General features: G+C 45.0%; 1 protein-coding gene across 15 annotated transcripts; it reads left to right on the forward strand.

Moving 5' to 3' along the window:
- Positions 1 to 64: 64 nt before the first annotated feature.
- On the forward strand, positions 65 to 25,589 carry LOC135906499 (uncharacterized). Of its 15 annotated transcripts, none has more exons than XM_070524762.1 (7): positions 86 to 484; positions 3,502 to 3,661; positions 4,071 to 4,209; positions 11,006 to 11,082; positions 11,572 to 11,646; positions 16,600 to 16,682; positions 25,341 to 25,589. In XM_070524762.1, the coding sequence occupies exons 4-7, from the start codon at positions 11,076 to 11,078 to the stop codon at positions 25,548 to 25,550; spliced, it is 375 nt and encodes a 124-aa protein (XP_070380863.1). In that variant the 5' UTR covers positions 86 to 484; positions 3,502 to 3,661; positions 4,071 to 4,209; positions 11,006 to 11,075; the 3' UTR covers positions 25,551 to 25,589. The 15 variants fall into 15 exon arrangements, 13 of the variants coding, with proteins under 13 accessions (XP_070380860.1, XP_065293990.2, XP_070380863.1 ...); XM_065437913.2 differs by having other exon boundaries at positions 159 to 484; positions 16,545 to 16,682; positions 25,341 to 25,542; XR_010565753.2 differs by lacking the exons at positions 16,600 to 16,682; positions 25,341 to 25,589 and adding exons at positions 13,566 to 13,908; positions 13,979 to 14,584 and having other exon boundaries at positions 185 to 484.
- Positions 25,590 to 26,779: the final 1,190 nt, after the last annotated feature.

Consider the following 26,779-nt stretch of genomic DNA (forward strand, 5'->3'; position numbering starts at 1 on the left):
AGGTGCTACGCTTCTGTGCACAAGGTCGCAGGTTTGATTCCATCTGCAGAGGCTGCATTTCGATGCAGCTCGTGTAACCCGTGTAACGCCCGTGTAACCACGCATTGCATGCGCGTCGACGGTGGTAAAAAATATTGTGGTCACCTCTGCTACGGCGTGCATCATAACCAGGTGGTGTTCTGGCGCAAAAAATCCTCGGGTTTTTTTTTATGAGTAAGCTTGCCGGAAGTTGGGTTCACTTGACAACTTCCGTCCACTCAGTTTGCATATGGCGCTCGAACAGCGGAGGGCGTTGGTCCGCAACCTGGCCTTCAGGGATCTAAGCACTTCTTTTGCGTCTTTGTTTCAACGGTGTTTTGCGAGAAGACAAATTGGCAGCATCAGCGTAAGACGAGACGAGCTTTGGAAAAGCTGCGGATTTTATAGCTGGCGTTTGTTTAAGGGCCTAAGCACTACCGGCCGTGGGCGGAACCAGATGTCGACGGCGAGTACCATTCCGACTTTTTCCCATTTATTTTTGTGGTGTTTCACTTTTTATAATGCAGTTGCTAAGATTTGCCAGTTGTTAATCCATTCCACGCAAGAATACGAGCCCGGTGCAACTTACGCCTGTCAGTTTCGGGGTGCCCTATGGTTGCAAGCATCCGTAAATTTACTGAATGTTCTGGGTATGTCTACTTGGTTAAAGTTTGAGGACTGCTCAAACAATCTTGGAGTGAAATGCAAAGGCAGAAGTAACAGTATGTTACCGAAAAAACAAACGCAAGAAACTGCTTGTAGTGTATTAGTCTACAAACAATTGCTGGCTGCCTTATTTCCGTTTTCGGCTACGTCTGCCTCAGATTCGTGATAATGATAAAAATAAATTAAAAACCAGAGGTTCCTGACAAACTGGTCAAACTGGCCAAACTTCACTTACTGGCCAAGCTTCACAGAAGTGGTGGAAATACTAATTCAGGCAATTATTATGGACACCAAAACTGCGCCGCAATTCAAAGCAATGGAAGCATATTCCGAGAGTTGAATAACTTGTTCATTTAGCTCAAGGAACACAACCAGAGAAACTAAATTTAACTAATAAGGATTTGTTTTATAATGCCTGTTGTAACTTCAGAGTTGATGTCACCTACGAGTGGAAAGCGCTATCCTCTGCCAGAAATTATGTGGCTCGCGCCAGCTTCGAGAATGCGAATGTGCAGGGAAATGCTTTGCTGTCGCAGTGAATGCGTTCCCGCGGCCACCGTAAATACACACCGCGGAAAAGTTGCTGGGGCAGCAGTGCATGTCGTAGCGTATGTGAAAGTCCGCGTTTCGCGAGACATAGCAAGACACAATGCTTCTGATAAACTGTTACACTTTAGGGACTGGCATATCTTTATTGTAAAATTACAACTTCCCCGTACAGTCACTTAAACAGCAATTATATATTGAATAAATTAGATTTCGAAAATGAGTTGTGTGAGTTGTTACTCCCCAAAAACGTATTTTATACAAGCAATGGCTTGCCGTTTAATTAACCCCATCGTGCCGAAACACTTATCACGGAAAATAAAAGCAACTTAATTTGTCGTTCTTTCAGGCCATAGAGGGCACAGTAATACAAAAGAAGACTGATTAAATTGTTTTAGTAAAGATTTTAGTAATGATTTATTTAGTAATTATTGTTTTACTCTATCCACAGCTGAAACGTTGCTCCAGCGTATTAAAGACGCTAGTATAGGCGATAGGTCAGGTTCATTTGCTTGAATTTAATTTTTTGGACTCCGAAACTCAGTGCGAAATACACAAAGGATACGTTGGGCGTTACGAGGCTAATTAAAGCTAATCTTTACGAGATAATAATTGCGCAGTGAAGCCTCATGAGCTACGACACGCATTGGCCCGATCGATGAGAAGAGTTGACTGCGCGAATTGCGTCAGACATATATCAGTTTGACCGCGGTTGACACGCAAGCGAGGGCCGCGAGCATGCCTTCCTGTTTAATTCTTTTGTCAACTCGAAGCGCGGGAACGCTGTAAGTTCGAGTGCGCTCTTCAGATAACGCTGACGGAAAGAATCACGTGACCAGCTTTAACCTCGTTTTCTTCGAGAAAGTTCGAGAACTATACAGTAGCCACTCTCGAAGCGCGATGGGGAAGCGAAAATGGTGAGCGACTCGGTATTGTGGCGACAGAAAATTTTGCTCCTTTCGGACGCTTTACGTCCCAGTGTGGACTATAGGCCGTAAAAGACGGCATTGTAGAAACGCTTGAGCGAATGCTCTTAAGACCAACCAGTCAGCGAGGGCATCCACGGAGACGTCGTGAAAGGGGTACCTCGGAGGTGATGCGTTTTTATTCTTCGAGCGTGCCTATTAAAAAGTAGAAGAGATATGGCGCTTCGAGAAATCTGCTTGAATAGGGACTGCACTTCGCTGCAGTTGCCCGACGAATCTAACGTCTAGTAAGGTTGGTGTAATTGGTGGGTGGTTCTAGACATGTATACAGACCCCTTCATTGATGTGTAGAGCGCGCGAGTAGCTTTCTATATAGGGCAAAACAAACATTCTGTTGAAGCATTTCCGCCCGGGAAGAGCAACCCGTGCTATCTTACAAACCTGTATGGCCAAGCTTGAACCTGGGCGCACAGCAACACAGGCGCTAGCAAGATGAAAAAATATTGAAAGCACTTTTAAAGCTTTATTTTGCTAGCATATTAGAGCGCATGTATTGTTCGTTCACGTAATTATGCCAGCAGTCGCTGTAGAAGCTAGCCAGTCCCATATATTCGGAGTGCAGTATATTAGAGAGAGCGTAGACAGCAGGCAGTACTGTCCGTTTGTCTCGCTTCCAGCTGCATTGCACTTTCCTTTGTATAGTAACATTCATTGGCACCTAAAAGGCGTTAACAATAGCACATAACTTATTTCACTCTTGCGGCAAAAGTAGGGTGTCATATGTGCCCCATTAGGAGCTTTTACACCAGACCTTAAGTCTTCTTCACGCAATTCAAACGTCTTCGCTAGACTTCCCGGCCTGTAAACTATACTGACTTAAAAATGGCAAGACGCGGGCAAAGTTTGCGGAAGCACCAGTTTCTTGAATTCGTCATGCTTAGTTATGTTAAATAAGGTCATTGATATATATTGAACTAAATATACTGCAAGTACCTACTGAAATATACAAATAAGGCCTATGTATTTAGTTCTGCTAGTAATCAGAAGGTAACGCGCACGCTAAAGAATCACAGGTGGCAAAAGATTGTTCCCCCGCTTTCTAGCTTTCTATCGCAATTTCTTTTTCAAAACGGCAAGTTTGCTGACTTGGTAGGCTACCATCGTCCAAATCAGCGTCTTTTTTTTTTTCATTGCATTGGCGCTGTTTGATTTAGGCAATTTCTTTGCACGGGACGTTGCCCGCACTGATATCGCGGCTTGCGTCGACCTTGGCTGCCGTTTTACCATATGTCGGTGCATGTGGTTGCGTGCAAGTGCGCTAACCTGATCTCGTGAATACTTTCAGCTTGTGGCTTCAAGCTACAATTCACGCCACTTTTTCGAAGGCACCACAGAGTGACTGAAAGAATGCAGGCTGCTCATTTTCGCGAGACATTCCAGTGGCTCGTGGTTCGAACAACGCGGGCACGGACAGCCGGATCAAGCTACGTTTCCCAGCAGACGAGGTGAGACCAATTTGCGCAAAGGTTCTGAAATAATTCCACACAATCAACATTTCACGTCACAGCGATGCGAAGTGCGTTGCACCCTTTTTTTGCTGTAAAACGTTTTTTTTTTTGCCTGCTCTCGAAGTAGGCGTGTCAACCGTTAGACAAATGCATTGCAGTTGCCAATCCAGTGCAGTGCGCTAATGAATTTGATGTCGATGTGTGGGGAAAAAAAAATCGTTCCTATCACGCTGTATCACTTCCTCGTACTTAAACGTGGCCTTTGCCGCAGTAGCGGGCGAGGTAGTCGGCACTGATAATGCGGCTTGGTTAAGCGTTGGCTGCCATTTTGACATTAGTTGATGCAAGTTACTAAGCGCAAGAGGTTTCATCTGTTTTTGTGAACAACTTTAGCTTGTGCCTTCAGGTCGCAACCTTTTCGAAGGCGCCACAATTTGACAGAAAGAATGCTGGCTGCTCGTGCATGTAGGACTTCCCCGTGGCTCATGGTGCGAACAATGGGGTTGACGAACAGCCGGGCCAAGTTCCGCTTCCTAGGTGACAAGGTGAGCGCAATCCTTTCTGTTGATTTGAAGTGAAGTAATTACGCTGAAAGTTTTTGTGTAGCAGCTATGCTATATGTACCTTTTTCTGTAAAACGCGTTATTTTTCCTGCTCGCGAAGTATACGCGTATCAACCGTTAGACAAGTGCACTAGAGCTGCCGGTTCAGTGCAGCACGTCGCCGGATTTGATGTCGGCGAGTTGAAAACGTAATCTGCTCGTTCCATATTCCAAAACGCAATTAAAAAATTGCTTAAGGCACATTGCAGGCAGCTTTACGTTTGCCAACGTTTTGGGATGATATTGCTGGTTTCTGCCGTGGCACCAGCGTCGGAAAACATGCCGAACCAGGCGCATGCAAAGAACGATAAAATTACGTCGAAATAAAAAAAAAATGTTATGCAGCTCCGGGACTCGTGCTGGAATCTATTTGGAGCGAAGCCTTTTATGTATAAATGCCATATGACTAACGGTGATGCGTACAACCATTTAATTTCATGCTATGCACCGAGTAAATTTATGCAGCGTTTACGTACAACCTTCATCTCGGGCAATTTTTATAATTGTGCATTACACAGTTCAGAAGTCATACCGAAATACACCTAATCGCGCGAATACATAGTGTGATACTACTGCGTAGCGATGTCACGAAGGCGATGTGCGTTGCTTGTCGAGGCAAGAATAAAAATTCTTGCTCAAGTCTCTTTTCAATTATTCCATGAGCCAGGAATACTGATTACAGGTGTACCGGCAGAGAACTGGAACACATTTGCAGTCACGCGTATTCGAAGCAGCTGTAATCATGAAAGAAAACATGGTTCGGCAGTTCTGCGTGGTCGGTCACAAACGACTATCTGCTCTATGCTGTTGCCGCTACGTGCTTGTGTCCCTGAGTATTTTTGAAGAGCGATCTTATCATTATTGGAAAGAGTTTCTTCGGTGTTCGCGAATGCGCTAGGGTAAAATAAGGAGCAATCGAGTTTACGTTGCCCATGCTGCATTAAGGGTGAATCCAGGGTAATTTATACCCCATTGTTTATGCCTGTGCCTGTTTTCCTTGAGAATGATCCGTGAAGCTTATCTTTGTGTGCAGCATGGGCTTTCTGTTTGTAGTTTTTGGGAACTCTGTTTTCACTTCTCGCATCCTTGTTTAGGAGTTATTTGTGGATTCCCGGCATTCCTGTTACATTTTCTTAAGAACCTCTTAATATGTCGGCATGTCTCTCACCACTGATACGCCGAGGTTACGAGACAACAACGTTGACATGACGAGGTGATGATGACTGTGTTCCACGGCTATTTACCGGCTGTGGCACGAAATAAGTTCGCATCGGGTGTCTGATATTTACGACTGCAACATTTAAGCGAATAGCTTCTTTCTTTTAAATCTTTCGCCCGTTTTTCGTGGATGGTCTGTGGTCTGTAGTCGGAAGAAAAAGGCTCGCTGGTTTGTCCATTAGTCTGTTAGTTTGCTCGGTCAGTTCATTAGTTCGCTCGTCCAGTCATTCGTTTGTTGGTTCTCAGGCTATTCGCTTACACTGGCGGTCATCGCCGATGGTTTTTTTGGGCAATATCATCCTGCCACATCACATAAGTAGTTATGCCACCGGCGTCATATTCACCATCATGTATTCGTCATACCGCAGTAATTTCTTAATCTCACGGTTGTCGGGCTCAGCATCTTGGTGTCGTGTCATCGTCTACGTGTCATTGTTACTACGCTATCGTCGTTTCCGTATCTCATTGCCCTTGTTATTGTGCTGTCATCACACTCCTGTAGTGATGATGTAATCGCCGTCATGTCGGCGTCATAGTCAAGCGTCATCGCAGTCGTCACAGCCTTTGCGGCCGTATCGTAATGTTGACGCAGTCGTATTCGTGCTATCGCCTATCACTATGACGTCCTTAACATGTTTTTCGTGCTTCAACGCCGTTTTGGTCGACGTTGCGTGTTCGTCGTCGTACCACTGCTATTCTCATTTTCTCCATCTTTCGCAAACTCACACGCACTCGCACAATTGTTCGCCTTTACAAAGAGGAGGATGAATAATTTCGTAATGCGGCCAAGAATTAATACACGACATACGTAGACAGACAGGCGGCTACAGCAAAGTGGAGGATAGCGTAACTATAACGTTGTAGACGTTTTACATGTATTTAAACCCTCGAGCAGGAACAGTTATAAATATTGCGCATTTCGCACACAAACACAGTGCAGTTTGGGTATTTATCCCTCCCTCCACCTGGACAGACTTCCAGTATAGAAACATATTGTATACAAGGGAAGTCTTGTCGCCTAATTAACCGTCGAAAACAATTAAGCCAATTTGAGTAGATTTCAGCCATGATGAAAACCATGCGCGTCACCTGACTGGCCTTCCAACTGTTGGATCATCTTTGTTTCTTTGCGTCCTTCGGTTGATTAGATTTATTTGTGGCCATGGCGAGTACAGGTGCGGACAAAAGTAATTGGAACAAGGAACCTGGATGACGTAAGCAACACTCTTAGCGAATGGACAAAAATAACATTGACAGAACAAACTGAAACAAAACAGAGACAGTGGTTATTATGGTGCTCGATATAACATAGAGCGCAATCACTCTTTTTGGCAGATCGGTTTAGCGGAGGCAAGTACGTACGTCGCGACACTCTCTTTCAGTAATGCGTAAGCGTAGGAAAGGATATTATAATACATTAATAATGAAAACGAAAGGAAATTCCGAGGAAATTTGGCGAATAGTTAATTCTATCATAAAGTCAACAGTGCAGTATACTTCCCGACAGCGACGTATTAGACGTTAATGTCGAAGATCTTGCTGAATCATTTATTTCTGCTTCGTTCATGTGGGTATCACTACACAATGCAACCAGGGCTCCAATGATGGTATGTTTCATTTTTTACTTCCTTCTCGAATAGACACATCTGTTTTCTAGGAAATAACAACAGATGAAATCATAGATACTGTAACGCTTGTGCCATCAAATAAGGCCGTGGGCCGCGATGGTCTACCTGTGAGCTTATTCAAAAACAACATCGACGTCTTGGGCCCAGCGCTTGCAAACTTCTTCAATTAATCCGTTCTTTCGAGTACATATCCTGACCAGCTCAAAATCGGAAGGGTGCCAGCAATATACGAAGCAGATAGCTCAAATGAATTGGCAAACTATCATCCAATAACTGTTTTATCATGTATTAATGCGCTTTTCGAAAAACTGATTGCAAAGCGCATCACAAGCTATCTTAAAGAATACCACATGATTTCAAACGAACATGGTTTTCGAACTGGTTACTCTGTTACAACTGCCGTAAGATCCCTAGCGGAATTTATAAACCAAGCAATTAACGATAACTACTTCGCACTAGGCGTCATCTTGGATATTAGGAAATCGTTTTACTCGGTATATGTCACAGCATACTATCACGAAAATTAGAACAATATGGTTTTTGAGGATAAGCACTAGGCTTTCTTCGCAGCTATTTAACAAGTCGTATACGCAACACGTAGTAGTCAGAGCCATGGAAACTTTACGAAAAACAGTTAAAACTGGCGTTCCGCGAGCCAATACTCTTCTCTCTAAAAAATAACGTACAGCGCGAAGGACAAGGACTGCGAGAGACGACATACATAACGCCGACTGCCAACAATATTTTATTGCGTTGCCAAATCGTGCGTATATATACAAGAGAGGGCATGCGCAGAAAATGAAAGGCAGTCACAAGGGGTGTTCTAACAGCAAGTCGCTGTACTAAGAGCATGATCCCTTGAAAAAAAAAATGTATGTGTATATGTGTATAAAAAATGTGTATATATACACGCGATGTGGCACGCAATAAAATATTGTTGGAAGTGAGCGCTGTGTATGTCGTCTCTCGCAGACCTAGCCCGTCGCGCTGTACGTTATTTTTGATCATGAATTACCAACTAGCCCAAGCAACCTTACCCTAGTTCTCTTCTCTCTATTCAATAACGATTATCCTGGATCATTCAGATTTTCTCATTCTATCTTGTACGTGGATAATACAGCTGTGATAATTCTCCGACAGTCACTACAGGAAGCGAAAGAAATAGATTAAGGTGAGCTGCCGAATACTTCAGCATGGTTTTAAACTAACAAACTTTTGAAACACCAAAAATAACAAGTACGTAGTATTAACTTCTAATCGAAAAGCTACTCCTACTAAGTGCAACTTGTACCCGAGAGACACATAAATCCGACAAATTAGTAGTCATAAATATTTAGGAATAAGTCTCCACTTGTCACTGCACTCCGTTTCACATACTGAACAAGCAAAAAAAAAATTGTTTTGGTTGCTATACCTTATTAAAGGCGCGCAAACATTCCATCCTGAAAGACTACGTCTAATTTATTTCAGGATTTTTCGTTGTTGTTGAACATATTGCATAGAATCTTTGGGTTTCGCCTACGCCTCGTACATTGATATTTTAATCAAAATTCAGAAATGTGCGACGGGAATACTGGCATGGCTGATAAGGACGCGTCCGGTACACAGCTCTTTGCACAGTTAAATATAACACCACTTATCCACGCTCGGGGCTAAATGCAGGTATACTAGTCCACAGAATACTAACCAAGAACAAGCCAGATCTCTCATAAATATTTCTCACGCCTACAAGGGACGCTAGACAAGCGGAGCACAATAAATTCATCTTTCCGAAAACTCGTAATGTGTACGGTCAACGTTGGTTATCATTTGTCGGTGCAAAAATCTGGAATAAGATACCCAGTTTCATTACAAAACTTTCAGATGCTGTTTTATCATTAAAATATTGCTTTAAATCATATATATAGGATTGCATACTTTTGCTTTTTTGCTTTGGATTGCAATTGATGCTGGCTTTTATGGTATGAATCCAATACTAGATACACTGGCTGAGGTGATACTGCCAGTCATACTGTATTGCACTATGCCGGAATAAACATTTCTTTCTTTCTTTACTTCACAGACGCAGAAAGAAAGCGCTTAGTAATACTGCAATTTATATTTTTATTCTGTTATGAGCGAAAACTGTAACGTCCAGCGTAATTTTTTTTCAGCTGTTTTACGTAGACGCAATAAAACGTGTTTTGAACCTGGTTCTGATTGTAGTCCGCATTTAGCCGAGTTTTAGCGGATATTGGGTGCTCGTATCGCGAGTTAGTTTTTTTGGGGGGCTCGACTAGCACGTTTTTTTATTTCTAGTTGGAACACTGATAGGAATAGGGGAGTAAAAGGACAGGCACTGAGGGTAGGATAGTATAGTAAGAGAAATAGTCTATTTACATATTTGCAGCAGAGCTACTATTTACATATTTGCCGCAGAGCCACTAGGTAAATGTTTGTCCTCAGTTCCCCTGCGGAGTGGCTTCCTCAAGAGAGTTCGTCACCCAGCACCGCACACCGGCAGTGTTAGTTCACGTAGACTCAGCCCGGTGGCGCCGCTGAGCATCACTACCCTGGGTGTCGTGGTGACGCCTATTACGCGTGCGCGGTCACGTGTACAGCACATTTGGCGTTCCTTTTTTTCCCTCGTTTTGCGTAAGGGGAATCGCGATGGGCAATTGACTGCACGTATCTATCCCCGCATACGAAATGAGTCTTACCGTTCTTTACGAAAGACAACTATTTGCAAATTGGCTTTCGAAGTTTCGAGTATGGTAGTTTGGAACGCGTCCACATTCAGAAACATTCTGCGCAATAAAGTCGACTTTTTGGACTAACTACTGTGCGTATGGGAAAGTTGTAGGGATTATGCGAACTTGACTGAATGAGCTTTCACCTCACTGTAGTAGCTGTACAAGAAACGGCGAAGCAGTTGAGTTCTTTATTGCGCATCATTCAATTTGGCGGGGTAGGATTAATCGGTGTGGATCCATAGCCTAAGGCTAGTTCGGGAACCATTTTCAATATACATCAGGAAAACTATCGGTACAAATTGCAGCGAATACATAAAATGACAGTTAAAACCGAGGAGATAAGAGAACATGTCTTACAGTATCAATATCAAATAAGAAAGAGAAAGAAGACATGCATTACAGATTTTGGGGTGAGGCTCTCCGACTGATATAGTGGAATTGGAAAATATAACACACGAGTATACGCACGGTCAAACAGAATTATGCAGAAACTGCAAAAATAAAAGCACAATGACCCATCAGTTACCACACATGTACGGGAGTGCAAGCCAAATACGGAACGGCGTCCTCCTCTGCTTTTTAGTTTCGCGCCAGCCCGTGGCACCGCGCAACACTTGACCCACGAGACTACCTGTCACGTGCTCGCATGTTCCCTTTCCTAAAGGTTACGATTGTACGCTCTGCAAACTACAGATAAGACCTACGTCTTTCGTTCTGATCGTGATCGCAGGGTCACGCAAAAGCTAAAGAATCGCAGGTGGCAGAAGATTGCTTCCCTCCCTCTCTCTCGCTTTCTACCGATCGAAATCTCTGCATCAAAACGGCAAGTTGGCCGAGTTTCTAGGCTGACGTCATCTATATCAGTGTCTTTGCCATCGTTTATTTCCCGCCGTTTGATTTCGGCGGGTTCTCGGCATTTGAACGTTGCCTTCGCGGCAATAGCAAGCGATGTAGCCTGCACGGATATCGCGGCTTGCTTTGACTTTGGCTGCCATTTTGCAATATGTCGGTGCGTGTGCTTGCCTGCAAGAGACCTCACCTGCTTTCGTGAATAGCATAGGCTTCTGGCGTCAGGCTGCAACTCACGCCGGTTTTTCGCAAGGACCACAGAGTGACTGAAAGCATAGATGCTGAAAGGATGCTGGCTGCTCGTTTTTCTAGGGCATTCCGCTGACATTCGTTGTTCGAACAACGGGGGGACGGACAGCCAGGTCAAGCTACGTTTCACAGCATGCGAGGTGAGGCATATTCTTGCAGCTGTTTTGAAATAATTCCGCACAATCAACATTTCGCGTACCAGCTATAAAGAGCTGTAACAGCTATACATGACAGCAAGAAAGCTCTACCAGCTTTTTGCTGTAAAACGCTTTTTTTTCTCGCTCGCGATGTAAGCTTGTCAGCCGTTATGCAAATGCGCTACAGTTGCCAGTCTAGTACAACACGCCAGTGAATTTGATGTCGACGTGTCGGAAAAAAATGAATTCGTTCCTTCCACGTTGTACAACTTCGGCCATTTCCCTTTGCTGTACTAGCAGACGATGTAGCCTGCACTGAAAACGCAGCTTGCTTTCGCGTTGGCTGCCATTTTGCCATTAGTTGGTGCATGTGACTTAGCGCGAGTGAATTGACCCGTTTTCGTGAATAACTTCAGGTAGGGCTGTGAGGCCTCAACGTTTTCGAAGGCGCCACAGTTTGACTGAAAGAATGTTGGCTGCTTGTGCATGTAGGACTTCCCCGTGGCTCATGGTCCGAACAACAGGGGGACGAACAGCCGGGCCAAGTTCCGGTTCGAAAGAGACAAGGTGAGCGCAATTCTTTCAATTGATTTGAAGTAATTACGCTGAACTTTTTTGTGTAGCAGCTATGCGATATCTACCGTTCTGACGTAGAACGCGTTCTTTTTCCTGCTTGCTAAGTATACGCGGATCAACCGTGAGAGAAACGCACTACAGCTGCTAGCTCAGTGCAGCACGTCGTCGAATTTGTTGTCGGTGCGCTGAGAACATAACCTCTTCGTTACACATTCCGAAACTCAATTCAAAACTTGCTAAAGTGAATTGCCGGCATCTTTATTGCCGGCATCTTTATGTTTCGCTATGTTTTTGCTGATTTCTGTCGTGGCACCATCGGTGGAAACCTTGCCGAACCAGGGATACGTCAACAACGAAAAATTGTGCAGAAAGATAAATTACAATCCTAAACAACTAACGGTGACGCGTGCAGTTTAATGACATCCTATGAAATGAGTAAATTCACGCAATGCTTATGCACAAATTTCATTTCGTGCAATTTTCACACTCGTGCTCTACGCCGTTCAGAAACTATTCCGAAATGCAAACACGAAATCGGCCAGATGCACACTGCGACCCATCTGCAAAGCGTCGCCACGAGTGTGACGGTGATGTGTGGCGTTCGTCGGGAGAAGAGTGCTGATCACCGTTGTGTGCATTGAGAAGTAGGAGGCATTTTTATTCACACGTATTCGGAACGTATTCGAGGCAGTTATAATCTTGAAAGAAAGCGCGGTCTAGCAGCTTCGCGTAGATGGTCACAGACGACCATGTGCAGTTACAATGTTTTTGAGAGTGAACCTGAGAGCACGTGGATTTCCGTATTGTCAGTAAAGTTTAGCACCGAGAATCTGTGCGCATGCGCCGCTTGTCATTGCGTCACGCAAGCCCGTGCGTGTCATCTATACTGCAAGCGTACCGAAATAAGGTACGCTTAAAGAGCGGTAACACCGTTGAACTAGCAAATGCGTTCCGCACGACGTATGAGTAAACTTGAAACTATGTTAACGTTTGTCGACGTTCCCAAGATCATTCCTTGTTCAATTCCTAAAATTTTCACTACGAATCTTCACAATGGGATCAGTTTTTCTCACGGTTGGGCCATTTCAGTTACGTACAAGATCGGATAAAGCCAGAAAAATGCTTTAGATTGTCTTGAAACGGCTTCGCTTACACTTATCGAAACACAAAACTTTCAACCGCGCGTTTATGCGTGTAATGCGCAAGTGTTACTCTCATATTTCCCTACTTCCTGAACAAACCAAACAATAGCAGTAGTAGATCCTTTTCATGACATGGGTTTCGCTACTACAAGTAAACTTGATTTATCTTCAAAACAACGAGAAATGAGAAGCTAATATATATTACCTACATTGATGAGGCGAAATCTTCCTTTACATCCATGCCCTTATGTTGTTCTGTCTGCCTAGCTAAAAACAAGCCAGCTAGATTTACATACACTTAAAATCTTGAATATGCCTCCACAATATGAAGCTCACATCAGAGTTACTTAAACCCACTGCAAAGCTTTTGGCAGAGAGCCATTGCACAGTTTTCCACGCCATGATCCCAAGACAAAGCCTGCATTATATACCGTTCTTTATTTTTAATTTTTTACACCACGGGAAACTTCTGATACCATAGCTCGGTTGATGCCACGCATGCGTATTATACTTGAGGGCGCATTGTAACATTAACCTCCTGTCTTCGAGGATGTATATGTATACACATCACATTACCACGTTGATTAGATCAGCTGTTGAACCTCAGCATGACCCGTGTATCTTAAGAAGAGAGGCGGGACATAGACTTTTGCACATGGGATATTCTCAGCCCTCCTTCGGTGCCCTTGTGCAGAGGTCACAAAAGATAGTGAATAGGATTATCCAAGCATTCAGCAACGAAGGCCGCATTTCTGATGCCCAACATAGGCGGTCAACCAAGTGCAACGACAGATGAAGAGGACGCGCTTGTGGTAGCTGCAGTCGTGGATGTAACCCGATTCAGCGCGAGAGGGAAGTTCGGGAGCTGCCGGATGTGGACGCTTCCGTTGATACCTCGCGGGGATGCCTCAAGAGTGTTGGAATTCAAAGGTCTGTGGCTGCGCCGAATCCCGTCCTCGCATGCTTCGAACAAGGCTTCGTGAGTGCAATTTGCCGAAGTGAACGCCTCGTGGACTTCCGATGACTGGGTTCGAGTAACCTTCCCGGACGAGTCCACGTTTTCAACACGTCAAAACCAACGCGTGCTAGTGCGGCGAGCAAGAGGGACACGGTAAGAATTCTTTTTTCCGACCGGTCTTTACTTTGTGCGAAGGACTAAATTTGATATGATTTCCATGCAGTTACGAGCCAGCCAATGTGCAGGTAGTCGCCGCGAGCCAACGCACCTGCGTGGACGTGTGGGGCGCGGTGTTCAAGACACGGTCTCGGGCCTCCACACCACATGGAGGGCGCTCTTACTTCGCAGCGCTACTGGAGCGAAATCTTGGACGACAGTCTTCCCACTTAGGCCCCCACCGCTTTCCCCGATGCTGATTTTGTGTTCCAGCATGACTATGCGCCGGTGCACACTGCTAAGATTGTGAAAGAGCACTTAGAAACCCGTAGAGTCCATCTGCTCTCCTGGCCGGCCAAGGGCGCTGACAAGAACATCTGCGAAAATGTATGGGCGCGCAGCCATGGTGCGACACGATTTATTCGGCGACTGTGGACGAGATATGGGTAGCTGTTTGCCAAGAGTGGGGAACATCTTACAGCAAGTAGCCCTGTGCCTGCCCTGTACTCTTCAATACCGTCTGGAATGGCCGCAGTTGTTGCTGAGAAAGGAGATATGACAAAATATTAAAGAATCAAGCAGCGAGTATTTGCAGTTTACATCTTTCGCTTCTGTAACTGTTGCCACATTTCTTCATAAGTGTGCAAAATAAAAGTTTGGATGTTTATGTTTATTTGCTTCTTTTCTGAATTGTGTGACTAAAAGAACCCTGGATGGCAGAAAAAAATAATTAGGTAACTATTTCCTGGTAATTAAGGAGGAAGCAGGAATAGATCGAAATACCGGGAGCCTAGTAATTAGGGTAACGCTAACGAGTAGGAATACAGTATTAACTGGAAGCATCCCAATTTTCTTCAGTCATAGCACGGTCACCGCCGAGAAGAAAAAAAAAAGCTGCTAGCAGACGACAAACAAGTGCTCCGATGACTTCATGTGCTTGAAGGCAAGGTGCCAGGCAAAGGCACGGATAGTGCGATACACTGGATAGCTGCGTTCGTAGTGCAGAAAGCCACTTGCTCCCGTGTTCACGTTCAAAAAGATCACGACTGTACAGGTGGCTCTACTGTCGGAGGGAAACGCGAGCGCTTGGCTCAAGTTCCGCGCAACGCCCTGTACAGGAAGCAGCGAAAACCATGCACGAAACAAGGCAGTAGGAGTGAATGCCGCGCGTCGTCTGCTACCGAACCACCCCCTCACTTTCCTAGCACGCAGTAACCCTGCACTGCAATCACGTCAAGAGCCCACCCAGCCCAACGCTTAACGGATAAACATCGCGTGTACTGCGGCGCGTGAAACATAGGAAGCACAATACTCACTTCTACTGCAGCGGGGGAGAATGCGGACAAGCAGCAGCAGAGCAATGTTTAATACGGTATTTTCGGAGAAGCCAGATTGCGTCGCTATACTGCGTCTCGAGCGAGCATTTCGTAGAAAGAAACGTTCACAACAGCGTCTGCTACCGCGAATTCTCGGTTTGCTTGTATGCGTTAGTGTCTGACCCAAAACACCTCACTTGCATTTCTGTAGAGCGATACCTTTCAAGGCCTTCTAAGGCCTTCGAAGGTATCGCGTTTCTGATTCAAAAAATGTTACCTGTGCACGGCATTTCCTAGCTTCGACCAACTCGACAGACTGAACGCGACGTAGCCAGACATCACTGAAATATGCCGTACACAACGCACAACGGTGCCGAAAAGAAACTGTAGTGCGACTGGTTTCGTTGAGTCATACGCCATGCTCCATCCACGAAACGAACGCGTGTTTCCGTCTGTCGCGCGATAACGTCCGATCGCGAAGCTTCCTGCAGAAAACCGGCGCTTCGTGTCGCCAAGATTGCTCTGAAAGCTCGATTACTTTCACGCCCTTACCGTCCAGATGGCTGGCAAGCCAAGCGCAACTTTTATCCTTCAAATCGGGTTCATCGCAACCGCGGCTCGAGAGGTGAGGGCGAACGCCGCGACCTGGCGAAGCAAAGGTGTGGTGCGGAAGCAGACGACGTCTGGCATGTGAGGTTTTACGCATGCGCTGGGTTTTCGCCGCTTCCTGTACCTGATGCTGCGTTGAGCATGAGTCAAGCGCTCGCTTCTGCACTCCAACGGTGGACCTACTCGTGCTCTTCGCTGTTCCTGCTACGTGCTTATGTGCGTGAGTACCTTTGAAGAACGGTCTTATCAGCATGGCAAAGAACAATTACGTTGCCTTTGTTAATAAATTGGAGTGCTGGGCGCATACTGATACGTAATAGGGGCTTGACGAACTGTAGTTTTGCATTTCGGTCTAGTATTTTATATTACTTGCTGTGCTACGCATACAATTAATTCCTTACTTTTTTTCAACCCCCTATATAATGTCTGTAGAAGCAAGTTTAGGTTACGGGAATAATAAAGAAAAACTATCATTGACGCGCGCACGGTCAGTGGTTCGGGACTAGCACCTAGGGCGACGACTTTCGCAGGTGATCCCGCTGGGTCTGTGACACTATACCGGGTATATGGTGGAAAACGTTTCTCGCCTCGTGCTGTGATTGCTGTCTGGTGGTGTACAGAATAGTTTAAGGTTTCGTATCGTCATAACCTTTCACCGTGGATCTCACATACGCGCGCGATGTATTTGCTCTTTTCATTGGTGCCGAGAACGAACGGAACGAGATCGGCATGTTCGTGTCGTGCACGCATCTGTCGGGAAAAGGTGATGCTGGCCTTTCGTGCGTCATCACCGGGTCAAGTGTGGGAGCCAGCACGGTGGCCGACTGTACGAGTCAAGCCAGCAAGGTGAGCGCATCGAAGACGTGACGTGTTGCGTCGTAATCTTTCCATTGCCTTTCGCTCTGCCAATTCCCTATAAAACGATTTCGAACACACTAAACTATACGAAGATTAGTCGTTTTAATGGTCGCATAAACTGTGAACATTCGCTTACTACCTGAATTAACAAGCACGTTATCATGCGCGCGCAGGCAAACACGAAGGCATCCGTTTTAATGGCCACGGACGTTCACTGTGTAGCTTCGAATTATTGAAGTTGCTGTTCCTACTGAACTTCACTCGGTTTGCGATATGTCTGCCTGGATACTGGTTTGTTTGTTTTACCGATTCTAGCCTATTTCACGCCAACTTGGCTGACAGTGTAGTCTGTGGTCTAATGGGTAGGAGATCGGGCTCCTGTACTGTGGGAAGGGGGTTCGAAACCATCCGTCAGGCCAACTTGGGTAACTGGTTATGCGTTGGTATGTGCCGCTCCTCAATTAACTTCTTTTGCGCCATTATCGGTCAGTGTTTATGTTCTACTCATTAGTGAACCTGTTTTGCACCAACTTTGGTCACTGGTTATGGACCATCAGCCGCCCTGGTGGCGTAGTGGATATTGGCGTTTTTCTACTAATCCCGAGGGCGCGCGATCAAATCCCGGCAGCGGTGCCCACAATTCTGTGGGAGCGAAATGCAAGTATGCCCACGTACCGTGCCTTGGGTGAACTTTAAGGAAACCTTGGTGGTCAAAATTGTTCCGGAGTGCGCCACTGCGGCGTGCCTCATGTTCCTGTCGTGGGTCTGGCACGTAAATGCCCGGAAAAATTGGTATTGCGCTTGGCTCGCCGCCGTAAATGGCACCCTAGACTGACCCACCTGGGGGAAATCGGTAGTTACCTTTTCCTGTCTCTCTCTCCCTCCAACCTTCGTCTTTCTCTCACTTTCCACCTTTCCTGTCTGCTCCTGGCTTCCCTTTACTTCCAATTTTTCCAGGGAGCAAGGTTTAACCTTGTGTGATTAGCCAACCTAGGTTATTTCATATTTGTTTGTAGTGGTAATGTACAGCTGGCGTTTGCAGGCCGTGTTTCACAGGTCCTGCAGCGTCCCCTTGTCGGACTCCACGGTGGGTGGCTGGCTGGCGTTACTGCCAAAATTACTCTTTTATGGCTACTTCCTTCCCCCTATTACCTGATCGCTCCGTGAAAAGGGGGCGCACCAAAAGCCCACCAAAAAGAAACATTCCCTCGTTTCCATGTAGTCCACTCTGAATAGCCAGACAAACCCGTGCGAAACAATTTCACCATTCCTCGTGTCTAAGTCTCTCACCCAAGTTTTTGGTACAGGTTATAAAGAATCAAGGATGGCAAGCGGTGATCTCCTCTTGGAGCTCCGCAACCAGAAACAGTATGAAAAGCTACCCAATCTAGTATCATTTGGGAACGCCCAAGTAACAGTAACTCCTCATCGTACTATGAATATCACCCGTGGCGTAGTCTCCGATTATGATCTCTTGCAGCTGACTGAAGCTGAACTCCTGGAGGGCTTCAGTGAGCAGAACGTCATCAACGTCAGACGAATTAAGATGAGGCGTGAGAATAAAGAAATACAGACCAAACACCTTATACTTACTTTTGCCACAAGTGTTCTGCCCGAGTCCGTCGAGGGCGGGTATATCAAGCTTCGTGTTCGGCGATACGTTCATAATCCCCTGCGATGCTTCAAATACCAGCGTTTCGGTCACAGTTCACAGAGCTTCCGAGGTCGCCAAACCTGCGCGAAATGCACTCATGAGCACACCTCTGAATTCTGTGAAAACTCTCTCCACTGTGTAAACTGTGATGGGGAGCACGCTGCATACTCGCGGTTGTGCCCATCTTGGAAGAAAGAAAAAGAAATTGTTACAATTAAAGTAAAAGAAAACATAAGTTTCAAGGAGGCACGCAGCCTGCCAAAGAACACCTTTGCTGATGTGACGCGTCAGGGGGCAGCGACACAACGGCTTCAGGCGGCTGTCCCACCCACAAGCAGTGAGTCGGCAGTTACGCGACCTGCCCCCGCGGCAGTTGCAGCTAGCGCTGTTCCGCCATTCCGGCAGAAGGGGCCATTTACCTCCGGGCAGGTGGCCTCAAAGGCCTCGTCCAACGTGGCGAGGCCTTCACGTCAAACAAAGCGCTCGGGAGAGCGCGTGTCCAGCGCCTCGCAAGAGGCGATGGGCACAACGACGAGCCAGACGGCGCCACCAGTCATGCCACAAGACACCAGATGAACCAGATGGATACCAGACGAGCCAGACGGCGCCACCAGCCACCAGAGAGCGGCGAGCCTCTCTCGACCATTCCAAAAAACACAAAACTCGCGTCACGGCGCCTCCAAAGGGCCCGTGAACTAATATCACCCTCTTAAACACACAGCACCAAACACATGTATCATAATGGAAACACAAATACTACAGTGGAATATATGAGGACAATTCAATTTATTTTTTATTTTTCCAGAAATAATAGGTCCTGGAAAGGGTCAAGAGCTAAAAGCTGTCTCGACAGCTTGACTAGGCCCATGACCCCCTCTACAAGGCAGTATTGATGTACAGCAACAGGTAGTGTCCATGACATCAAGAAATACGAAGAACAATGTATTATACAGTGGCATAAGGATAATTAATTAACAAATCTACAGCGTATGATTTCAAAATGTGTGTAATAACTTTATAGTTGTGAACATATGACAATACAAACAAAAAGAAGTTTAAAACACCAGAGTATAAAGAAAATAGAATACATACATGTTCATGTGAAACAGTACATGCAAAACAAAAGGCAAACATACATAGCCATTCATTCTTTAGATACAAAATACATTATCAGTCCTTTTACGCCGTAACTGATCACACATTTATGCTTATTTAGAATAAATGGAAGATTATGCTGTAATGACTGAACTTTACAATTATTTCGAAATTTCGGTCGAAACCAAACGTCATCATTACGTGTGGATAGTGTAATATGTCTTTTTCTTAGCGATGCTAGATTCATTAGAAAATCTTTGGAAGCTACAGTGGAAAAGTAAAAGGAGCGGAGCAAGCGATACGGATACATATATTCCGCCCTAATTATATTGTAGCTTATAAAAGCACTTCGCGTGGGAGACTGGTGATCAAGGTTTGCATATGTCGGACTTCTACATAACCTCCACGACATTAAAGGGCTACTACACAAACACAATCCCAAGTTGCTGTGTGTTCAAGAGACACATCTGGAACCTACAAACACAAACTTTCTTCGCAATTACCTAATCTTCCGAAAGGACCGCGACGAGGTAACACCTCTGGTGGAGCAACAATAATAGCGGATAAATCTGTAGCTTGCTGACCCGTCGCCCTTGAGACGCCCCTTGAGGCACTGTCAGCTCGGGTCATTCTTTTCAATAGTATAATCACTCTATGTTCTATTTATCTGTATGTATGTTTTATCTCGAAAAATCAGACTTTTACTTCCTTATTATCCAGCTTCCCGAGCCTTACATGCCCGTGGGAGATATTAGTGCTCACCACACGATGTGGGAAGACTCACGATGCGACGCGAGAGGATTGGTAAACAACTTTTAAGTAAACACGGGTGCATGTCTGTTCAATAAAAACGAACCGACCTATTATAATATGTATCACAATTCACAATCTTCTATAGACCTATCTATTGGCTCGGCAGCTCTTATCACGTAGAATTTAGCGTCATTAAAAATCCTTATGGAAGTGACCATTTTCCTGTGCTTTTAATTTTAACCGTACCACATGAATGCCCCCCGCACGCGCCTCAGTGGAAGCTAGCTTCTGCTGACTGGGACCATTTTATGGAATCGACCTACCTATCACGAGATTTTTTATCACCGATTTTAGTATTGACGAAGCGGTAGCGTATTTTACGGCTTTCACCATCGAAGCAGCGAATAGCTTCATTCCACAATCAAGCGGTAGCGCATCCAAAAGACGAGTTCCGTGGTGGAATGCCGAGTGCAAGGAGGCGCGGAAAAAACAGAGCTAAGCGTGGGCCATACTGCGCCGATCCCCAACTCAAGGAAATTTGATAGCATTTAAAAACATTAAATCGCAGGGAAGATGAACGCGATGGCAAGCTAAGAAGACAAACTGGGAGAGGTTCTTGTGCGACATTAACTGGAACACACAGGAGGCGAAAGTATGGAATGGGCTAAGGAGACTTAAGGGACAACTAATTCATCCGTTGCCCCTCGTTGATATAGAGGGATACAAGTTGGAAGACTAGGCCGGCGCTCTTGGTGAACACTTCGAGCGCGTGTCTAGCTCCATTCACTATTCGGGGAACTTTTTGAAACATAAAACAATAGAACAACTTAAGCCACTGAATCGGAAATGTATCCCAAACGATCCTTATAACCATCCTTTTACCATTGCCGAACTTAAAGCTTCCTTATCAGCTTGTCATATCTTTGCACCGTTCCCCGATAGAATCATGTACGCTATGCTTAAGCACCTGCACTCCGACACACTAATCACGCTACTCACACTTTTCAATACTATCTGGGCTGCTGGTCATCTCCCACCTAAGTGGAAAGAAGCCATTGTGATCCCGGTTTTGAAGCATGATAGCGCTTACGAGCTGCCTTTGTAAGCTTTTTGAAGAAAGGATCAATCACCGTCTCGTACATTTCCTAGAGTCCAGCAAAATACTTGACCCATTTCAATGGGACTTTAGGGAAGGGCGATCTACAACCGACCATCTCGTGCGCGTCGAAGCAAGCATTCGCAATGCCATCGTGCGCAAACAATCCTTCTTTTCCGTATTTCTTGATGTGAAAAAAGCGTACGACACAACTTGGCGGCACGGAATTCTGCGCGACCTTTCGGCGCTGGGAATCCGCGGCAATATGTTAGACATTATAGAGAGCTACCTAGAGAACCGTACATTTCGGGTGAAAATAGGTCATGCACTGTCGCGTACGTTCAAACAGGAAACTGGGGTACCCCAGGGTGGCGTGCTCAGCTGCACGCTCTTTGTAGTAAAGATGAGCACGATTCGTGCATCATTACCACCAGCTATTTCTTATTCTGTCTACGTAGACGATATACAAATAGGTTTCAAATCCTGAGACTTCACAGTGTGTGAGAGACAGGTACAGCAGGGCCTAAACAAGGTGTCCAAGTGGGCAGACCAAAATGGATTTAAAATCAACCCGAAGAAAAGCCCTTGTGTTCTCTTCACAAGAAAGAGATGCCTGGTCCCAGATGTTTTTGTAGAACTGGGCGGACAACAAATTCCTCTTAACAAAGAGCACAAATTTCGAGGTACTATACTTGACTCCAGGCTTACTTTCATTTCACACATAAAATGTCGTAAAGCAAATGTCTAAAAACAATGAACTTACTTAAAATCCAATCCCATACAACTTGGGGTAACGACATGAAGTGCCTGTTGAACCTTTACAGGAACCTTGTTCGATCAGAATAGACTATGGTGCCGTAGTATATCCCTCTACCGCCCCGAGCGCGCTAAAGAACTTAGACCCCGTTCACCATCTGGGTATCCGCCTGGCCACTGGTGCATTTATAACAAGCCCTGTTGAAAGTATATACGTAGAGTCAGATGAGTGGTCACTCCAATTTCAGAGAACATACATCAGCTTCACCTATTTTCTCAAAGTTCGCTCTAATAAGGAACATCCGTGTTTCACAGCCGCTAACGACTTGACATGTGAAACACTTTTTCGTAATAGACCCACTTGAAGGTATCTTTGTCATTGCGCGTAAGAGAGCTTAGTGAAGAAATGGATGTCCCATTACTCGAACATCGCCTAATGCCTCCAGCTAAGCTACTACCGCCCTGGGAGTGGCAGGTGAATAGACTGTGATGTATCCTTTGTATAGGTCACAAAGCACGCTCCTGACCTCGAAATCGCTATGAATTTCCGTGAACTTCAATCGTAGTACAGCTGCTCCGAATTCTACACAGACGCGTCAAAATCACATGCTGGCGTAATTTATGCTGCTGCTAGTCCCTCTTTTTCTAAATCTGACGTATTGAAGCCCTTAACAAGTATATTCACTGCAGAAGCCTATGTTGTACTGTCTGCAGTAAAGCACATAAAGAAATTAAAACTTGACAGAACAATAATCTTCGCATACTCGTTAAGTCTTGTAAAAGCGCTGATTTCTTTACAATGGTTTACAAATCCTGTTCCAATTGAACTTAACTCACTCTTATGCAGAATTTATTTATTACATAGACATGTAGTAATATGCTAGGTACCTGGCCATAGAGGCATCGATGGTAATGTACTAGCTGACAAAATGGCCACAACACTCACATCACTAGTTATTACTCCTACAGCTACTATCCCTGTCACAGATCGAAAGCCTTTCTTACGTAAGAAACTGCAAAACTACTGGCAACGCATGTGGGACGCAGAAATAAATAATAAACTGCACTGTATAAAGCCACAGTTCGGTTATTGGCCTTCCACAACAAAATCACGGCGCGTAGATGTCCTATCCTGTCGTCTCACAATAGGACACACATTTGGCACTCAATTTTTTATTTACTGGAAATCAACCTCCAACCTGTGGTAGATGTGGTGAGAGGCTGACAGTCCTTCACGTCCTCGTGGAGTGTCTGGGGGCCGAAGCTGAGAGAAAGAAATATTTTCCTCTGGCATAACGTTATTACACCCCTCTTCACCCGGCAATGTTTCTTGGCCAAGAACCACTATCTAACACCAAAGTAGTCCTCGGTTCCCTAAATGATATTATCTTACATGTTATAAGTCCATTAAATTCGTAGAGCATCCTTGTTGCAGAGGATGCCACTGCGATAATTGTTTTGCATAGCACATGCCTCCAGGCCCTTGTGTTTCAAGGGCTCTAAGGAGGCAATAGTGTTCTAGCCAATTTTAGAATCTGATATATTTTATACACCGTATCATTCTTTTGAAATGCATCTTAAAGTTCATAGTACACGTCATATGTCATCGCCATAATCTTATTATACAGATTTTACGGACTTTAGAGCAACTATTTTTAAGGCCCCTTTACAGCCACGTCACACCAATTTCATAGAACTCATAACTACACTGCGAACTCATTACCACGGGCATGGCGCTCTTTGACCATACTTGGCTCTTGCGCCTTTAAACATCAAACATTCATTCATTCTACTGGATACTTCCATGTCAGCACTGACATATGTCGACGACTTGCTTCATTTAATGTCAGATACCCCTGAAGGGCTTCAGCTATTGGTGGATGAAACTGTTTCCTTTCTCAAGAATGTTGCTTTTATGATTAATCCTCTTAAGTCTCAGTATTCTAGATGGCGTCTTAACTATTATAATAAAGGTTTTGTTTACAGTATTCGCCACTTATCTATGTTAGGTCAGGATATCCCACTAAAGCGCAAAAATGAGCCGATTCGGTTTTGTTTTTCAATTTATATGATAGCATTACTTTGGAATCTTAAGTGCAGCTCTTATGACGTATTCAGTTAGGTGGATGGCCATAGAATTTAAGGCAAGTAATTTACATAATAGACGATAGCTTTTCCCTAGATCCAATACTTTCAAAGTCGTGAGGAGGCCTCTAAAGTTTCAGTATTCTATATGGCGTCCTAACCATTCCAGTAAAGGTATTGATTATAATATTTGTCCGTTATCTATATTAGGTCAGGATATCCTACCAAAGTGCAGAAATGAGCCGATCCGATATCTCGGTTTAGACACCTTCATTAACAAAAATCCAATTGTTAATTAAGCCAAAGCTTTGATCTTATTGCTAGAGCCTCGCTAAAATCATTCCAGAAGGTTAATTGCCCGAGACAGCTGGTTATTCCAATGTTCTTGTACAGTGCTTCCAATACTGTAGATGTTTCTTCAGAAATATGGAGGTTAGACGGGCTTATCCGCAGACGAATCAGGAAAGTTCTTCACCTTCTTCCGGACTTCCCTAATATTCAGATTTGGTTACCTCCAGAAAGCAGGGATTCGGAGGTTATCCAGTTGCAAAGAATGCCAGAAATTGTTCAATTTACAAGCCTTGCGCGTCTTCTTAGACTAAGAGGCACATTCATTGACTATTTTTTCGACAATATAATAAATAAGAACTTCCTAAGAATTTCTGAACTTATCGATGTCCCTTCTGGGATCACTTCACCGAAAGCAGTTGAAGTGGCATTAAAGAGAGGATCACACAAGCGGTTGTCCGACCTTATATCTAATTAAACCAATAAGGATTTTCTGGCACAATATGGCCACGTCGTTAAAAACACTTGGCTTTATCATGACTCCAAGTTATAAGGAGGGTGATTGTATTAAGGCATTACGCCCCAGGACGAATCTTTATCACCAGGCCTCTGACTAACAAACAATATAGCTTTCCGACATCATGGCTTTGCCATAGATGCCATGAAAAACCTGAAATCACTTTTCACGTCCTGTAAGAATGCGAGTCCGTTCACCCTGCATGAACCGAGCGTCACAACTTCGTCGCTATGCAGATGGATAGAACTGCTTGTTGGTCTAGCTGGTGGTTGCTAAAAGACATGTATTTTGCCGCAATTTAACACCCACAAAAGGAAGACACATAAAGTGTCGCCCATGTTGTCTTTATGTGCCTTCATTTTGTGTGTGTTAAATTGCGGCAAAAACATGTCTTTTATGCAGATGGCCCGCCTATTCAGGGAAAAGAATCCGAGAGTCGTGGTTCATGAAGTGAATCGTCTGACGACTCGCGAAGGAACTAGGTTGAAGCCTCATCTCGACATTGAAACTGATGGTGAGGTTCTTGTAGTCGACTTGGCCGTCGTTTTGGACGCTTATGAAGGGGTTATAAAAGACAAAGCGCGTAAAAGGCATCGAAGGATGCTGCTCTGAAGAGCTGCTTCGACGCACGTAAGAGTTTTTCCTCGCGGGGTATGGTTTTTGGGGCTAGGAGCATGGTCTACTGACGAACATTGCAGTTAGGTGGGACTCTGGGTTTGTCTCGAACAGATTTGTCATAGTTCAGTGCTTGTGTCCTTCAAGGTAGCCTCATTTTTGTGAATAGATTTGGAAAACGAGTGTAGGTTCGCCTTATATTTTCATATCGAGCTCCTTTTAGATTTCTTTGTAGGCTTAATGTGTTATTTCCCTTTGTTGTCCTTTGTGGGTTCCCTTTCTTTGTTTTTCAATTTATATTATTTCATTAGTTTAGAATCTTAAGAGAGAGAGAGAGAGAGAGAGAGAGAGAGAAAATAATGCAGAGAAAGGCACGGAGGTTAACCAGAGGTAGTTCCGGTTGGCTACCCTGCACAGGGGGAAGGGTTAAGAGGGCTAAAAAGAGAAACAGAGTGGAAGGGGGACATAGAAAGAAAGGGAGACAAGCACGAACAAAGCGCGTATACTACAGAGCGGTAGGGGGCGGCATTCTTAGAGTCTGTCGTGAAGCCTCGTAGACCGCAAGAACCTTACTAGCGCGAGTAGGGCCTTCAACGCAGACGTTCTTTCGGAGCATTGGCCTAAAGCTTTTAGTTCTGAAAGTGGACGATTGTCCAACTGGTCCAGTACTCTGCACATCACTTGTCTCTCAGCACTGTATCGCGGGCAGACACAGATAATGTGTGCGAGCGTCTCGTCGACGTTACATGTGTCGCACGTGGGGCTGTTGGCCATTCCTATGAGGAAAGCATAGGCGTTTGTAAAGGCAACGCCTAGCCACAGACGGTAGAGCATGGTCTGTTCACGTCGTGGTAATCCAGGCGGGAGGTGCATCCGTATGTCTGGAGACAAACGCAACCTACACATGGTGAAAACATTTGAGTCCCACAGGGGCAAAGTACACTCACGGGACATCAATCGCAGCTCAGCCGCAGCGTCTGTTCGCGAAAGCGGAATGAAGACTCGTTGACCACTGTCATGTGCAGATTGGGTGGCTCCGTCGGCGTGGTCATTCCCGCTGATGTTACAATGTCCTGGAAGCCACTGAAAGATTATAAGTGTTCTTGTTATGATGTATTCAGTTAGACGGATGGCCATCGCATTAAAGGCAAGTAATTTACGTAATACACGATAGCTTTTACTTGGATAGTTCGAATACTTTCGATGTCTTGGGGAGACCAGCATCG

This window comes from Dermacentor albipictus, chromosome 9, assembly GCF_038994185.2.
Source record: "Dermacentor albipictus isolate Rhodes 1998 colony chromosome 9, USDA_Dalb.pri_finalv2, whole genome shotgun sequence".
Classification (NCBI taxonomy): domain Eukaryota; kingdom Metazoa; phylum Arthropoda; class Arachnida; order Ixodida; family Ixodidae; genus Dermacentor; species Dermacentor albipictus.